Genomic DNA, 18,199 nt, shown 5'->3' on the forward strand with positions numbered 1-18,199 from the left:
CCGAATAAGCACCCTAACTGATCACGCAGGATGCCCCCCTGCTAGTTAGCCTGCCTCCAGCTTCCCAGGCCAACAGACTGATCAGAGCACACCTGACCCTTTCCTTTTCCACCACACAGCTTTCTCACTCTCCTGCCTGCCTTTGAGTCTCTACCAAAGGCAAGTGCTGGGGGCTGACTCCCTTCCTAGGGCAAGCTGGGAGTAGCCCTGGCTTGTTCTCATCAGAGCAGCTCCTATTTATTTCCACAATTGTTACTGATGCTAAGTGGGATCACATTTAATGTGGTAACAGCCAGACCTCTCACAATGTCAACGACAATGGAATCTAACATCAATTCTTGCAAATTCTATACCATTTGCATTTTTTGCCACATGCCTGTTAATATTTACAAGAAAAAGATGGTTTAATTTTTTCTCTACAATTTAATTTTTTAAACTAAAAAAAGAAAGTTTGTGTTTTTTTGCTTTTTAACTAAGTTGCCTCCAACTAGGCAATTTTAACTCTTGCATATCTGGCTCAATAATGCAAAAGAATGTCCTGTTGCTTTAAAATGACAGGGTTTCGGGGCGCCTGGGTGGCGCAGTCGGTTAAGCATCCGACTTCAGCCAGGTCACGATCTCGCGGTCCGTGAGTTCGAGCCCCGCGTCGGGCTCTGTGCTGACAGCTCAGAGCCTGGAGCCTGTTTCCAATTCTGTGTCTCCCTCTCTCTCTGCCCCTCCCCCGTTCATGCTCTGTCTCTCTCTGTCCCAAAAATAAATAAATGTTGAAAAAAAAAAAATTAAAAAAAAAAAAAAAAAAAAAAAAAGACAGGGTTTCATCCTCTTTTCATTAGACATGTGGTTAATTAAATTGACCTCCTAAAAATGAGTTTAGTTTAATTTGAATAAAAGAATGCCACAAACACTGATTGTTAAAAAAGAATAAAGAATTTTAACCCTGGAAAAAATGTAGAGCACAGAGCCTTTGAAAGTCACCTGGTGTAACACATGGCACATAGTTGGTATCCTGCAATATTAGGGCCCATTGCCATGGTGGTGCATATGGCTCATGACCAGCCCTTTTTTCTGTCAGGTTATGTTCGGTCACAATCCGCAGTGCATCCTAATAACCGCGTTGCCACCCCCACGGCATGGTGACATTGCCACAGGGCCACCAACCTCTCCTAGTGCCCAGTGGGAGGGAAGTGCAGCACCATTTTCCTCCCTGGACAGCATCACATATTTCCTCACTTTCCGGGACCCTTGAAGAACACTCAGTGTCCCTTGGTCCAAGTCCCTCATTCATGCCTCAAGGTCCTAGACGACACATCCGGCTCAGGATATTCTATAAGGATCAAGGGCGTGAGGCAAGGCGGGCACTCTAACTTGTTGAGTGCTAGCAGAAAACCTCCACCCCCCCATGACCCCAGGGAACCCAGGGCTATTACAAGCACAGAAATTACTACCCACAAACCCTAAAGCAGGGGCCAAGACTTCTCCTAGCACCCCCACCCCCAACATGTGGGCACAGAGCAGAGCTTCTTGTCTGGCTTGACATGAAACATCTTTAAACCTTTTTTTTTTTTCTTTTTCAACCACATTCCCTGTTCTCCACTACCTAAGAAAGTCAGGAGATAGTGGTAGCCCCAGGGATGCCCCCTCCACACACTTGCCCCTCACCCCGAACACCACCCCAATCTCCGGCCCATCTTCGGAGGGGCATTGTCAGGGAAATGGGCTCTCTGTGGTGGGATGTGAACCTTGTGCCCACTTTACATGGGCTTGTACTTTCCCACCTCTACTGATGGCACCTGCATTTGCATTCTCAACTACAAGAGCCCCATCTGCTGCCATTGTAGTGTGTGCAATATAGAGCAAAAGGCCACACCAGCGTTTTGGGTTATGCAGAAAAAAGTAGGATACGGAATACAGGGTGTGTTCCTTCTGGATGAGAGGGGCAGGTGGGGAAGCTCATCTGATTTAGCTGGTGTCTGCTTTAAGAAGCCATAGGGACAAGGATGAAAGTCTGTCCTCTTTCTGGGACGAAGGGTGGAATGAACCTGAGAGGAGACATCTCATGTATAAAAATATACATTTTTATATCTTTTCTACTTTGGAAGCAAAAAATAAAAAATACTCCAGGAAGCCCTGATCAACAGATCCTTCCAGAGAGAGATCTTCTAAGCCAAGGGGGCACCTCCAGTCCCACCCACTGAAATCCTGAAATCCTTTACTCACCCATCCCACCTCATCACCCGATGTGTTTCCGGCCACTTCCTTTCTTTCACATCTCCACCTGGTCCCCCGGGGTCATGTGAGGCCTGCAGGGGCAAAACCACAACAAAGAGTCCAAGAAGCCTTTCCCGCCCCCCAGCACTTCCTACAGATGGGCCGCCTCACAACAAGGGGACACACACCTCCCCCACTGTGGGCCTCTGGCCTTTCATCCCTGCATTTTCCCCCCATAGATTGGCTGTCATACCGGACTATTTCGACTAGCCTGAGGACACCAAGTGCATCCTAGAGGATGTCTTCGAGGTCAGAGCCCATGTTTGATCCTGCCAGCTAACGTAGTAACAAGCCCGAGTATTGTGACTGTAGCTCCTGGTGTCCATTCTAAGGCTTTGAACCCAGCACATGATGGTGTGTGCTCTATCACCAACTGGCTGCTGTGGGGACATCAGAAAGCCTTCTGTGTGAGAGTTTAACCCCTCCAGGGTATCTGATGGAGCCTGTTTGTCAGCCTTCTTAACCTCTTCTACTGCAGCAGGAATGGCTGAATGTCTGCTTCCACTTGGCGGACCGCAATCCCAATGTTGGTTTTGGCTCCCCCGATGGTGATGGCTGCTGTCATCTGGGCACATTCAGACATATCTTGACTTGCTCCTCCGCTAACTCCTTCCCTGATTGACCCCAGGATGACAGCCATCATGAGGATCCAACCCAAGGCCGCACACTGGCCCAATCAGTGTTTGGCGCAGAGAACTGTAAGTGATCAGATCAAAGACTCAGTTCCTGCTAATGGACAGACACCACAAAGGCCTTCAACCTCTTTGAAGGTGATCAGCACCGGCGTTACCTTCTCCACACAGCCACAATGCCAAAGAGTGTACCAGGGACACTTGTGCATATTGACACAACTTTGATCGCAGTAGCCTGTGCAGAGCGCCCGCTACAGTGACTTCTGCTGGCCGAGCAGCTGGATGGTAAGCAGTAGCCCTTGACCTCTCATGAATACCACCATCGTCAAGAGCGTCACATAATCCACTTGTTACACAGCATAGGAAATCAAGCCTGCTGTTACGGGATTGAAGGATGGACTCCAGTCAGGATGAGGCATTGCTTTGGCACGAAGGCCAATACGCTCCTGTCCCCCCATGCCTGGGCCCTCCTCCTTGCACTGTTGGGGAAAACAAGTTAGCAGCCTCCTAAAGACCCAGAGAAGTCCTCCTGCTAGGCTTCCATCCATGTTCTTTTGCATTTGTAGACATTTTGAGAGGCTCCTTCCCTGCATTCTTAAGGGCCAATTATCTGGGCTTTGACCTGAAATAAGGGCCCTGCCTTCTGATCTTCAATGATATGTACATGGACACACACCTTTCAGATTCAACTCTGAGATTTTTGGTTCTAAAGAAACAACTGTATTCCCCACAAAAGAGGACCTCAAGCAGCAGCCTCCTTAGAGAGGCGCTTGCTTAGTCTAGACCCTGTAACACTGCAAAGAGATTGAGAATGCCATTAAAATGGAATCTTTCAAAAGACACTGATTTCTAAGAACAAAGGGAACTGTTTAGAAATTATACAATGCTATCAAAATACATTCCAAACACAAAAATGTAAAAGTTAGTGTACTTCAAGAGACACGTAAACTTGCAAAATGCAAAAGTTAAACATAAATTACCTTCATGCTAAGTATTAGCAGATAATCTTTCAAAGTAAGCTGTTTGTCAAGAGACCGCCGTTTTCAGTAAAATATCTTGCAATTTTAGATACATTACTTTCATTATTTCCATAGAGAACGAAGACCAGCATGCATTGTCACTGAACTCAGAGGACCTTCTGATTCTGCTGTTTGACCATAATGTATTCTCAGACGCTGGCCATGCCACACCGCGAGCGGCAGAACGCCCCAGTCTGTGGCTGGACCCCAGGGGCCCTGCCAGTCCCTCCTTTACCCTCACAGGCACTTGGTTCTCAGAACCTCTGTCCCTCTTTCACAGACTCAAGCAGGCGTGAAGTGGCTTAGATGATTAACATCCTCAGAGCGGGTAGCATCTGTACGAAGCTAAAGAGAACTCCAAAATAAGCACGAGACTGGTTTTATCCCAAAGGTAACCTGGCGTTAGAAAAGGGCTCAGGCAATCTCCTATAACTGCATAAAGCCTCTCGATGTCTGATGTCCGTATCTGTGAGGTACAGACTCCACACTGAAGCTTCTATGAAGATTAGATTAAGTGAATCTATAAACAAACAACAAACTTAATCTGAACACCCATTTGTGGGGAACTGGTTAGGTAAATGATTGGTAAACGCCCCTGTAATGGTTTTTTGGAGGTGTCGACTTGGCTAGGCCACAGTCCTCCATGACTCAAACACCCAGCTAGGCATGGCCATGAAGGGATTTTTCACTTGCGATTAAAGCCCCTAATCAGCTGACATTAACAGCAAGGGAGTATTCCTGGATAGTCTGGGTGAGCCTGATTCAGTCAGAAGACCTTGGAAGCAGAAAGGCCTGTAAAGGGGAGCCCTCCCTGGAATAAGGGAAGAAGCTGCATGTGTGGACAACAGTGTCCGCTCCCCTGAGGAGTTTAACCTGCCCACTCTTCCCTCTGTCAGTCCCCTGCCCAGGAGCCCCACCTGCCCGGGACCTGCAGGCGGGACCCCCAGCCCTGTGGACCTCACGCTTGCTCGCCAGCACTCACTCTCCCATAAGCCCATATCTTGTCACAGGTTCATATTCACACACCCACGGTCTGGTTCCTGCTGGCCCTGCCTCTCCTGTCGAGGCTTGAACGACATACCCCCCAACTGGAAGAGACACTGCTGTTGAAAGGCATGCATTTGAGGTCCTTCCAGGCCCCCAGTGAGATCAAAAGAAGTGTAAAGGAACATGAAAAAGTGTAAGCCTGCCTTCTGGGATAAGAAAACAGAATGATACATACACTACATTTTGTTCCTCTATTAAAACAAAGTAAATATAGGAAAAGGATTTCTTTTTAAAAAACTATAAATCCAGAAACACAGGGAGAGCAGAGAAATAGCCACCACCAAGTCACTTTAGAAAATGAAAAGGAGGGGCACCTGGGTGGCTCAGTCGGTTAAGCATCTGACTTGGGCTCAGGTCATGATCTCATAGTTCGTGCGTTTGAGCCCCATGTCAGGCTCTGTGCTTGCTGACAGCTCAGAGCCTGGAGCCTGCCTGGGATTCTGTGTCTCCCCCCCCCCGTCCCCCCCCCCCCCACTCATGCTCTCCATCTGTCAAAAATAAATAAACATTTTTAAAAAATTGTTTTAAGAGAAGATGAAAAGGAGATGGGCCAGTGGCAAGTTATGTAGCAGACCTAAGCATGCCCGATCCTAAAACAACAAGGGAAAACAAGGAATTCTCGAAAGCAAGGAACCGAGGTATTGTTACTTCTAGAACCTGGGGTGGAGAGAAGACTCAAGGAATTTCGGAAGGCCAGAAAGAGACTTATTCCTAGATTCCAAACTCCAGGGCTCCTGCACTTCCCTCAACTCAGCAGAAGTCAGGAAGTTTTCTCCCTGAAGAACGTTAGAGAGGTTTTCTGGACAAGGGAATGGCAGGCACAGACCAGAGGATTGGCGGCACACTGAAAACGAAAGGAGTACGTGGCTGTGTGCTGCCATATTGAATGCTGAATGTCAAGTATCGGCCTTCCCCGGCCAAAGTGCCGCCACACATGCTGCCAGGCCTGCCCTTCCAATCAGAGCCCAAATGACTCCTCTGGAGAATCCGACTAACTCCTGCAGACGTAAGGGGCTCATCACTGACACTGCCCAAAGAGTGGCACAGCCAGTCCATGATAATCCTCAGCAGACACCCAAGGATTCCCAGACACCTGAGGTCAAATCCTCTGGGGTGCAAGGCTGAGGCCAAGACAAATAGGAAAAAAAAAAATGGAGAAATTAGATTCAGGAGAAAAGACAAAAGAAAAAAGTCTATCTTCAGACAGAATATTGTACCCAGGAGACAAATCCAGAATGACATAAAGAAGAACGTTCAGGGGCACCTGGGTGGTTCAGTCAGTTGAGCATCCGACTTCAGCTCAAGTCATGATCTCGTGGTTCTTGAGTTCAAGCCTCACATTGGGCTCGCTGCTGTCAACCCGTCAGCCCAAGAGCCCACTTCGGATCCTCTGTCCCCTTCTCTCTGCCCCTCCCCAGTTTGCACTCTCCCAAAAATAAATATTAAAAAAATAAAAGACCATTCAGAAAATAAAGAGTTCTTGGAAATTAAAAGCAAGGTAGCGAGGATGAGAACTCACTAGAAGCGACTGACAAAGTTGAGTAAATCTGTGTGAAAGAACAGCAAAATGACAAAATATACTGACAGGGGATCAGAAATGGAGAGACTCAGTCAAGTACAGCTGACACACGAATAACTGAGGCCCCATGCCAGTTGTCGATGCAGTTCCTTCTTATTTGGGCTCTTAGCATCGAGGTGCTGCCTCCCAGGCCTCCTGACCCAGATGTACCGATCTGGAGACAATGGTGAATACAGACTTGGCTACTCTTTTCTTAATTCAGAACTCTTCTATTTTTTTCTTCTTTTTAATTCAGAACTCTTCTAAAAGACGGTGTCAGGAGAAGGTAAACAAAGTCACCCTGCATATTCCGATATTCCAATATTGGAAAGAATTCCAATATTGACCTTTTCTTCTCACAAGTGGCACCAGAAACAAGAGATCCGTCAAGAGAGAGGAGAGCCCAAGAAAGAAATGATGAAAATCCCCAGGAAAGCAGAGGAGAGATTTTGGCACGAGAGCTGGCACCAGACTTCTTCAAGGGCAACGAGTCGGGTTTGGGGCAGGGACTCAAGACAGAAACGGGAAGGGCTGTTAGCACCAGTGTCTCTCTCTCTACGTGGCTTTGCTAAGAGCAGTGCATCCGGTGACCCTGGTGCACATTCTCATTTCTACTAGGCTTGTCTTGACATGAGCTGACAAACTTCCTGCCCTGCAGATCACCTTGAGATATCAGCATTCCATCCCACAGAAGTGTCTCTCTTTGAGCTGCTGGCAAAATCCAGACGGCGGTGGTGAGCACGCAAGCAGCAGCATCCCAAGTCCTCTGATCACATTTCTGTCAGACGGTGAGGACCTCGTGTACGGAAGGTACCCCTGCCACGTGCCCTGACTGGCAGCCCCGACCCCCCCCGCCCCTGGGCCCATTCTAGACCTTTTGTGCTGACTCCCCCAGAAGGGGCTCCGGTAAATTCCCAGGGGGGCTGAGAGTCACTCTGACCCAGAGATCACATTACTCTTCCTGGCCAACTTCATCTAATGGCGGCAATATTGTTCTCTCCCCACACAGCTAAGTTGGTACTGGATGCCAGGTGTTTTCAACACTGAACTATATTCTTTCAAGATCTCTCTGTCAGGGATAAAAACAGAAAAGCAAGGAAATTATTAAACTACAAGTCAGGGCACAGCTTCCTTTGGTGGAAAAGGCAGAGAATTTGACCATGTTGGGCCTAAGAGGCCTTCTGAAGGATTGGTAGTGTTGCGTTCCCTGAAGAGAAACACCCTGCCCATTTTATTGTTGTTTAGGCTGTACGATTACATTGCACACACTATTCTATATGTAGGATACACTTCACAGTTGAAATATTTGTAGATAGATAGATAGATAGATAGATAGATAGATAGACAGATGCATAATTGCAAAGAGAACATCAAGGGGAGCCATCAAAGGGCCAGAGACTAATTCGGGCAGGTACGAGCCGGTGAGGATATAGAGAGACGAAACAAGGTCAATGAAACCTGCAAGTTCGAACACCAGTGGCAGGGGGCAGTGCCACCGCAGGCCCTGTGAGAGGATCAGCCCTCTGACGCCAGCCACACGCTCCCCGGTGGCATAGGCTTGCTCTGAGGCCTGCCCTGCACGTCCTTGTATTACTCTCCATCCTTGGTATCTGATCCAGGTGGCCCTCTGCCCTGTCCATCTAAGGCGGGCAGCAGGTCGGTTTCCTTGCACCAAACCCTTTGTTCCAGCCAAGGAGAGGTCCAAGACTCTGGGGCGGAGCCTGGCTCCTAGCCCAGACCCTGTCAGTTTCGTAAGCACGAGGTGTCGAGCAGCTCCTCTGACCTCCGAAAAGGCTACCCGGAGCTGGGGTTCTGCTGAAGCCCCATTTCCCACACCTACCCCGGATGTCAGCACGGGAAGGGTCTTAGAGATGACGTAGCCTGCATTGTCTTCAAAGGCCCAGGTGCTGAGGCCACGAGTGTGATGCATCCAAGGCCTCACGGCTGGACGAAAGTCAGCTCTGCCTTTCCAGAAGGATCTGAGCCTGCACGAGACAGACACCTGCTTGGGGCAGAGCCCCATCTGCCTCTGCAGCCCTCCTCGCTGCCCCAGTCTCGGCATGGCTTAGAGGCGAGCACCAATTCCCTCAGTGGTACTTTGTAGCATCCAGAAGCAAGCGCTCTGGGATCTCAGCAACTCAGCGGGCCTCCACTGTTAAAAGCCATAGTAGTTTTTTTCCTTGTAATTGTAACAGAAAACCAAGTTTCCTATAGGAGATTTGGAAAATACAGATAAGTCTAAAAGACCCACTGCTAAAACAAGTGGCCGTTGCCCCCATTTGCCAGGTGGGTGACAAAATCTGTGCAGCCGCTGCCGCTCTCACCCTGGCTCCGGGCAGCCCGATGGCTGGGTGCACGTGGACAAAAAGAGGAGGCCCTCTGGGCCCTGGCCAGCCGCACCAGCCCCCCACCCCCACACCTCAGCTGCCACAGTCCACACAGCCCTGTGACTCTCGTGGCCACCGGTGAGGCCAAGACTGCAGGTCCACGATGGAACTTCACCCAGCAAGAAAGGACCAAGGAGATACCAACACCAAGTCGGCCCCCGCTGGCCAGGTCACCGCAGCGGCATGGTGCGGTGCCCCTGCAGGCCTCCAGGCAAAAAGAGCAGAGGAGAAGGACTCTGCTCTGACCCAGACCTCGGCGCATCTAATGAGGCCAGTCCGGGCTTCCTGCCACCCCAGAACTCCAGAGAGCCCTACGTGGTACTGCAATGCTGGGTCCTATCACAGTGCAGCCCCCACACCAGGCGCGGCCTTCTTTAGCCCCGGGCCTGACCTGGGCCTCCTCCCCTTACTGAGGACATTAGGGGATCTCTGTGTCCTTCAAATCTCCTTTGCTCTTCACAGCTCTGAATGTAAGCAGCTGAGGGTGCAGGCAGCAGGTCAAAGGGGCTCCTGAGTATCACAGGCGCTGGAGAGAACCTCGCACACCAGACAATTCCGGCTACATGCAGAGAGCCAAAGGACGGGGAACAGACGGAAAACCAATTTAAAAAACAGGTATCTTCATTTCAACAAGTTACGGAAATTGACCTTTATTTATTGTACTAAAGTCTGTGTAACTTTTGATACAAAGTAAGGTTTTAGTACAGAAAATCCCAGTCTGTCAGAACAGTACCTGTGCACACTACCATCACAGTCCCACTCGGGCCGCAACCCAGAGAGACAGCCAGAGGGCACCAGGTGGGACCGCAGACAGCCCACCGTCTGTCTTGGTTGTCTGAGCTAGAAGACGACGCGTACCTGTGAAACAAAGGGCAGCACTGAGGACTGACACATGTCTCTTTTTGAACAACTGTGCAAGAAAATATATCCCTTTTTTTAAAAAAATGTCAGTTTGGCTAATCTACAATCTAGTGTCTAGAATTACAAAGAATAAAATGAAATCAAAGATTTCTTGCTAGTAAAATGAAATGTTAGGAATAGTATTAAAATATAGGTCCTACCCCAGTGACACTTCCACGGAGCCCAGTACAGTACCTATTATTAACAGGACGCACAGTTTAAGGAGGAACCACATCAAATCTTCAGCCGGAGATATCCAGCATCAGAAGTGCAAAAAAAAAAAAAAAAAAAAAACAAAAACAAAAACCAAAAGAAAAAAGAAAAGAAAAGAAGAAAACCCAACCAAAACAAAACCCCCAACAAAGACGTTCTTGTGGGGTCGTGTTTATGCTGGGAACACGGTCACCGGGACTAAGAAGGTCCTCAGCCGCTCTCTAGATGTCTGACAGTGAGGACACTCGGCATTAAGCTTCCCCTAAGCGCTCTGGGTTCAAAGTCTGAAACACGAGTGTCTTCACATCAGAGACAGCTGATGTACCTGCCCCAGCCCCCAGCGTTTAAGAGTTACCCTGCAAAAATTGCACTGATAAAGCGGTCATTATTTACAGAAGATGAAGAGGTCCCAGTAGCACACACCAGCCCTCGGTTAACTAACACCCTGCCCAGAACTACGGTGTGGTGGTGACCCCAGGTAGAATGCGGACGCAACAATCACAGATGGAGAAGAAATGAGAGAACACGGAAGGTAGGACAGAAAGCCCGAGCAATGAGGGTGCAGGAAGCCTACGCGGTCTTCCTGGCGCAGGAAGGGAGAACACGGCTGCTGGTGACTCGGCCCTACAAAGGCACTGGTCCTGCCACAAGAGCGGCTAAGCCTGTGCAGTCACCGTGTCCCTTCCAGGAGAGGTGCCACCGTGGAGTGGGAAGTTTCTTGAAGCTCTGGTCCCACCGACAGGAACCTCCCAGAGCAAAGTGGGCCCCAGCGAGGTTCCAGAGTCATTTTGCTAAAAGCAGGAACAAAACCCAACACCAAAGCAACACGGGGGGTGGCTGACAGAGGGATAGGGCTGGGCACCGACAACATGGAGCCGTTCAAGTAAACATAAGCAACCAATACTTAGAAAAGGCTTGTAAACGTGTGATCTGAAAGGTTGTCTTTGCAGCATCTCTGATCGGCTGGCTAAAGAAAGGGTGGTGTTGAACCCCTCTATCGAAAAGTCTTTTGTGTTTTTTTATTTCGTCTTAAAGCACATGTGTGAGAGGAAGGCAGTCCAATGGCCGGCCCGGATCCTGTTCACTTGTGGCCCTGGGTCTACAGAGGAGATGCTTCCGGAGTCCATGTGCACAGGTCCTTCCCCTCCATGTTTATATACAGATAGACTTGTACTTTCAGTCACTGAGAAGGAGCTGGGCCAGACGTTTATGCCGGCAGACAAGCCGCAGCGACTTCCAGCGTGGCATTCTTCTACAGCGGGCAGGCTGGAATCCACAGGACTTTGTTTTGTTCTTGATTGACCATTGCCAAGATCTGAGTGCAAATGCTCGACAGGGCTCCTCCCTGGATGACCCCTGCAAGAGAGCCCCCAAACACATCATTGAGTTCAGAGTGAGTGAGACCCCAGGCTTGTGGCAAATAAATACATCTTTTACTCTTTCTGGTTTTCTGCCTGTTTAGAGCTGCTTGGTTTTCTTTCCTCGCTCTCTTCCATCAGCAAGAAATTGGGGAAGAGAAAGAAAAGAGTTGAGTGCAAATAACTTTGGTTTTTTTATCTGTCCCTCTGCTCAGCTGTTGAGTAGTAGGATGCTGAAAATGCGGGCTCAGATGAAGGTTGGTGTCAAATTTTGCCAGGCTCAGGGGCGCCTGGGTGGCTCAGTTGGTTAAGCGTCCAACTCTCGGTTTTGGCTCAGGTCAGGATCTCACGGTTTCGTGGGTTCGAGCCCCGCGTTGGGCTCTGCGCTGACAGTGCAGAGCCTGCTTGGGATACTCTCTCTCTCCCTCTCTCTCTGCCCCTCCCCCACTCACGCTCTCTCTCAAAATAAATAAACTTAAAAAAATTTTTTTTCTTTTGCCAGGCTTCGTGGGCCCCTGTAACAGGGATGACCAGGATCTGCCCACTCACGCCAGCTGCACACTCTCACCGCATGCCCTGGGTGGGGCTTGCCTAGTCTTGCAATGTGGAGCCTGGCACATGGGAAAGCAGTTTGGGGCTCTGTTGCGATGGTTCAATCAGCAGCAGGATTCTCCAGAAACAAGAATAAGTTTAAGGAGCCGGGGCATCCCCATAGGCCAGTGAAGACTCCCAGGCAAGATGATGATACGTCCCCAGCTATGGCCAGCCCTGCCCTGCAGGCTTTCAACACCAGAGGTCCCGTAGACACTAGCCCAGAGCTCTCAGTGTGCTCCATGGAACAGCACCGGTAGACAAAACGGTCCCCGGCCACTTCCCACAGGTATGGACAGAAATAGACAGGGAGCATTTAGAAACTGCTGTCAAACTGTGACAAGAGTAATTTTATGTCTGTTGAAACTAAGAGAAGAAAGTCAAAGGTTATATTTTGTAAGTTTTGGAGTTTTAAATTTTCATTTCTCTAGTAATCACTAACATATTTGACTAAATACTGGTCTGTGACAGATTGGAGATTGAAACTCCCATACACATACATAGAAGCTCCGAGTCTGGTTTTTGAGACCCACTGTTTTGCACAAGAAACACAAAACCAGATCACAACAGTCCCTACAAGTGAATTAGAATCACGGTCCTTGCCTCTGCGAGCCCAGTGTTCATTAACCCCACCACAAACGACTGGTTTCATCAGAGGTTGAAAGCCACAAAGTGAAGTGCTTCTTTCGGTTTGTGGTGCTTCGAAGATCAAAGCTGGTAAGAGTGCAGCTTTTTCTTCGCCAAACTGTACGGCAAGAGTGGAGCGCCCCGGAGGGTGTGAAGGGCAGATGGCCACAGCCACCAACTAGAATGCTAGAGCTCTACGCTCGGCACCTGTGCTGTGAGATGAGCTTGTTGCTGCCTGGGTAAAAGTCCGGGTGGACAAGGCCAGACCACACCTACCTGTGAAGTATCTACTGTACTCCTGTTCGATCTTCTGAGCCGTCTCGAACTGCTCTTTGGAATGCCTCTGAGTCACCTTGTCCTTCAGGTAGATGGGGTCTCTCTGCTCCCTATCAGACATCCAGAGAAGCAGGCTGAGTCTCCTGCCTCCCCGGGCCCTCCGCCTTCCCGAGTAACAGGGCCTCTGTCAACAGGGCCCCATGCGCTCCTCTGGTAAAGCACAGCGACAGCCTGCAGGCCCCATGGAGTGCTCTGGGCAGTAGGGGGGAGGTGGGCGCCCCACTGCAGGCACACAGAGAACAGACCCCCCTGCCCCCCAGCTGGTCCCCAGGTGCAGGAACTGGAAGCTTAGAAGCACAGAAAAGCAAAATGGAGGGGAGGGCTTGACGAGCTGTCAGCCCAACCAGTGTGAAAACTAAAGCTCAGTGAAAACAAAGGCTCATCCATGACCCAAGCCAGCTCCTAGCAGACCTGGATCCAGCCCAGGTCAGCTAGTCACCGTGTCCTCGTGAGCACCAAGCTGAGAGGCGGAAGGGCAAAGAGGGGTGGGACGCCCAGGAAGCAGAGCAGACAAAGCCGCATATACTCCGGGAACCGTGGCAGCAACCAGAGAGGGCAAAGGTGCAGTGGGAGGAGGGCTGTGCTTGGTTAGCCCTGCCTGACTGAGCGTTGAGACGGGGAGGGTCCCACACACGCTGCCCGTCTCATTCTCCCACGTCCGCCCCCACTGCCTAGCGTTTGAGCCAGCAGCCCCATCCCCAGCAAGGCCCCTGCCGAGCCCCCGCCGAGCCGGGCACCTACTTGATGTGTTTGGCGCTCTTGTAGTGGATGAAGATGACAATGGGGTAGATGTGCATGTGGTGCAGCCGCTCGATGGCATGGGGGGAGATGTCCAGGAGACAGTGCCGGTTCTGAGGGGGGGAGGGGGAAGAGTAAGTGCCCCGGGACAGGCAGGGGGCGGTGGGCTGGGCCTCAGAAACACTGACACCCTTCTGAGGACACCTCCTGCCTTTCTCTGCCACTGCTGGGTCCCACCTCTCCCACACTGCTCTCCCTCACTCCATACACAAACACGAAGGTCTCACCCGTGAACCAGGCAGCATGACCAGTCTTCCACGAAGACCATGTAGGAAAAACCGTGGGGAGCTTTACCCCAGAAAATCTCTCCCCCACAAGCTGTCAACTATGATGGTGGTCAAGGCTCGGAGCCAGGGTGGAGTGGGGTCTGGACGGCCCACTTCCAAACCTTCTGTCCTTCCTCTGCCCAGATACAGGGAACTTTCTTAAAGCCCACCCGCAGCCGGGCCTCAGAAGCCTCACTTCTGCCAGACTGAGCAAAAGAAGACATGGAGATTCAGCAGGGCCTGCCCCGGGGAAGGGGAGTGCGTGTCTTTGAGTGGCTGTGACTGAAACGTGCCCCGGGGTTCCCTGAGCCTGCGGGCAGAGTGTGAGCCAAGGAAAGACCACGGGCCCTCTGCACGTGGCTCTCCCCGATGCCCGCAAGCTGCAGAGAGGGAGCCCAACGTCGGCCAGCTTTCCACCTTCCTGGAGCACCCCTAACTGGAGCACATCCATCTCCTTCACTCAGTGAGGAGGACACCAAGGAGTAGCCACACCTTCAACAGCTGCTTTTCCAATATCCCTTCCAGATTTCCCCACTTTTCCTCATGCTGCCTGGCAAACGAACCCCAGTACCTTCAAGAGCCTTAAAGACACACAGAAATGGCTCTTAATCCTTTCAGGGGCAGCGACCCTGATGGAGGCTGGGCGCCCTGTCCCCAGAATAAGGCACACATAAACACGTCTGCACATAAGCAGAGCAGATGCAGGACCCTGCTGTAGAATCCCCCGTGTGGGGCTTTCCTAGAGTTCAAAGCTCCCATCAGATCCCCTCAGAGGGACAGAGGTGACATGTGCGCAGGGACTAGCATCCTGTTGGTGACCATGGAAGCACACAAAAGCAGTGGGGGCAACCCTCGAGGAGAGCAACTTGGACTAAAGGGACACAGGCAAGTTCACCGAAGGCCCAAGAAACACGCAAGGCAGAGATCCAAAAGGGCCAGGCATCCAAGCCCAAATGCTCAAACCCTAACCCTTGGTCTGAGGCAACAGGTACCTTTTCTGTGATCTCCTTTATGGAAGCCACCGTGGTCACATCAAAATGGCCACTCCTCCGTTTATAGTCGACGAACAGGCAGTCTTTGACGCCCCGCTCGATGGCCTGCTGGGAGGCCTTCATCACCTCTGCAAAGCACAGACACGGGAATGAGGATGCCCCCTGGCATGGTGAGCTGTCCCAGCACATTCTGGGCAAGGACACTGTGCAGAAGAGCAGTTCTGCCATCCTTACTTCCAGAGAAAGATCCGGAAGGCACACAGCAATGTGACCCAAGTCAGGAGGACTCAGAAACACTGTGGAACGCAGCCCCAGGGGACAGGTGGACATAGCCCAGTAGGCACAGAGGGTGCCCCTTACCAAGGGGGCATCTGCAGAACTTGCCGGGTGCCTCGTTCACCAGCATCTCCTTCACCACGTCCAGTAAGGGCCCCAGAATGAGGACGGGCCTCAGGGAGGTGCAGTCTACTTTCTGGACCCGCTGATAGGCAAGGCTCACCGAATCTGTGGGAGACAGGGGCAGTGTCACAGGCCCGTGCCTGGAGCAGAGGGAGGGAGAGAGGCCGGGGACCCACTGCTGCCCTGACCTTTCTCAGCCCAGGCAGCTTTGCCCGCTTCAGTCCACACATCCAGAGCCAGGTGGAGTGAGCAGCTCAGCACGGTTCGCCTGTTCAGTACTGGAGAGTCCCCTTGTCCTGGGCACACCAAGCTCACGGGCAGAATTGAGGGGAAGTCTGTCCCCTCCCTCACCCACACCTCCACACCTCCATACATGAAGATTATCCATGTATATCTACATGGCTTCCTATAGAGCATTTCTCAACCTGGTGACCAGCTGACCTGTTCTGGTCAGCAGGGGAGGGTTTGGTGGCCACAATGACCATCTGGGAACTCCTATGCATTTCTGACTAAAGCCTCTGAGGAGTCCTGGGGCAAAGGAACTCCTCCACGAAAAGATGAACACATCTTCCCTTTTAAAAATCAGAACATTACAGGTAGGGCGAAACAGCTCTGACACCCATTCTCCAGTCCTGGTCCCCGCCAGCCTCCTCATAACCACTATTATGAGCTGGAAGTACATCCTTCCAGATGTTTGTTGTTGTCACATGTTGATTTTTACATACTCAAAAAAGACTAGTAAATATGCTGTGTGTGTGCATGTGCCCAACACAAATGACACAACACTATAAACATTCTGCACCTCCCTCTTCCAGTCAGTGTTATGTTTCTGGAAGGCATCCCTGTTAAATTCATACTGCCCTCCCACATTCCTTCTGAACTTCCCATGCATGGATACACTGCGTCTACACCTCCATTTCCCTGTGTATGGACATCAACTCACTATGCCTTCAACTTATTTGAGCAAGAATCATATTCTACCCTAATGACTATGAACATTCCACACAGTGGGATACCAATTTAGAAGATTCCTGTTCCTCCCTGAATAATCTGCTTTGTTGGAAGTCCTCACAATTACAGATTCAGAGAGCTATAGAACATCTCACAAGTCATTAAATCCAACCACAGAAAATATAAAACTCCCTGGGAAGAGAAAAGATACATATAGAGAATCTGGAAGTAACATAATGTAGGCATGTAAATCACTCTAAATCTGGTGTAGATATTTAAAAACGAAAGCATAAAAGTAATTATAAATCTATGCTAATCTATACACTGATAGAAAAAGAGGTAATAGGTGTCATCAACAACATAAATGGGGTTGGGGTCACAGAGGTGTAACATGGAATTTTTACAGGAGACTGAAATTAAGTTACTATCAGTTTAAAATGGATTGTTATAACTTTAAGACTTTAAGGGGTTTTATGTAATTTCAATGGTAACCAAAAAGAAAATCTCTTTAAAATAGACATGAAGGGAAATGGGAAGGGAATCAAAACCTGTCACTACCAAAAGCAAACAAAAAAAACCAAAACCCACAAAGCATACAACAGCGGGCAGCAAGGGAGGAAGAGATGGACAAAAACGGTATAAGACACACAGAAAACAATTCAAGTGGAAATAAGTCCTCCCCTATCAGTAATTACATGTGAATGGATGGGCTGAATGGATAAATAAATAAGATCCAGCTACATGCAGTTTGGGAGACTCACTTTAGTTCTAAGAATACCCACCGGCTAATAGGGAAAGAACAGAGAAAAGCTATTTCGTGCAATTGAGAATGTAAAGAGAGCAAGGTAGTCATGTTCTAGCAGCCTCCACAGACTCTCAGGCAGACGATGTCACAAGAGACAAAGTAGGACATCATATAATGACAAAAGGGTGAATTCTCCAGAAAGATACAACAATTATAAACACACATGCACCTAACATCAGAACTCTCAAATACATGACACAAACATTGACAGAACGGAAGGAAGAACCAGCAACACAATATTCATAGGGACTTCAAAGCCCCACTTTTGTTATGGACAAAACAGCCAGACAGAAAATAAGGAAAGAGCAGCTGAACCACAAAGCACTACATACCACGTGGACCTAACAGACAGGCACAGAACACTCCAACCAGCAACAGCAGAATACACACTCTTCTCAAGTACACAGGGAGCATTCTCCAGGATAGACCACAAAATTAATTTAAGAAGACTGAAATTATATAAAATATCTTTTCTGACAATGGAATGAAACTAGAAATCAACAGCAGAAAGAAAAAAAAGGAAAATAGACCCATACTTGGAAATGCAACAAGTCACTCTTAACCCAAGGGTCAAAGAAACAAATCAGAGAGGAATTTAGAAAACTTTGGAGGCAAATGAAAACAACACAGCATACCGACGCTTGCAGGATGCAGAAAAGCAGTCGTAAGAGGGAAATCTGTGGTAGTAAATGCTGACATTGAAAAAGAAGAAATCAACAATCCAACTTCACGTTTTGAGGAATCAGGGGGAGAAAAGAAAGAACTAACCCAAATTTAGCAGAAGGAAGGGAAAAATAGAGAGCAGAGATAAATCAGAGAACAGAAAACCAGAAAAAAAATCAATGAAACCAAGACTTGGCTTTTTAGTAAGGTCAACAAAATTGACAAACTCTTAGCTAGGATAATGAAAAACAAAAGGGGGAAGCCTAACGTAACTGTAGTAAGTGAAGAAAGGGACATAACTGATTTCACAGAAATAAAAAGGATTATAGAAAACTACTACGAATAATTATATGTAAACAAACTGGACAGCCTGGAAGAAATGATAAATT

General features: G+C 49.3%; 1 protein-coding gene across 4 annotated transcripts in view; it reads right to left on the minus strand.

The window, feature by feature from the left end:
* Positions 1-9,545: 9,545 nt before the first annotated feature.
* Positions 9,546-18,199, minus strand: part of DLG5 (discs large MAGUK scaffold protein 5) — a 128,726-nt gene continuing 120,072 nt past the window's right edge. For all 4 annotated transcript variants that reach the window (XM_043596676.1, XM_043596678.1, XM_043596677.1 and 1 more), the window contains 5 exons: positions 15,353-15,496; positions 14,993-15,120; positions 13,678-13,787; positions 12,877-12,986; positions 9,546-11,380 (listed from right to left, as the gene is read on the minus strand). In XM_043596676.1, coding sequence (XP_043452611.1) covers positions 11,277-11,380; positions 12,877-12,986; positions 13,678-13,787; positions 14,993-15,120; positions 15,353-15,496 — 596 coding nt within the window. In that variant the 3' untranslated portion in view covers positions 9,546-11,276. The remainder of the gene's footprint in view (positions 11,381-12,876; positions 12,987-13,677; positions 13,788-14,992; positions 15,121-15,352; positions 15,497-18,199) is intronic.

Source organism: Prionailurus bengalensis, chromosome D2 (genome assembly GCF_016509475.1).
Source record: "Prionailurus bengalensis isolate Pbe53 chromosome D2, Fcat_Pben_1.1_paternal_pri, whole genome shotgun sequence".
Taxonomy (NCBI): domain Eukaryota; kingdom Metazoa; phylum Chordata; class Mammalia; order Carnivora; family Felidae; genus Prionailurus; species Prionailurus bengalensis.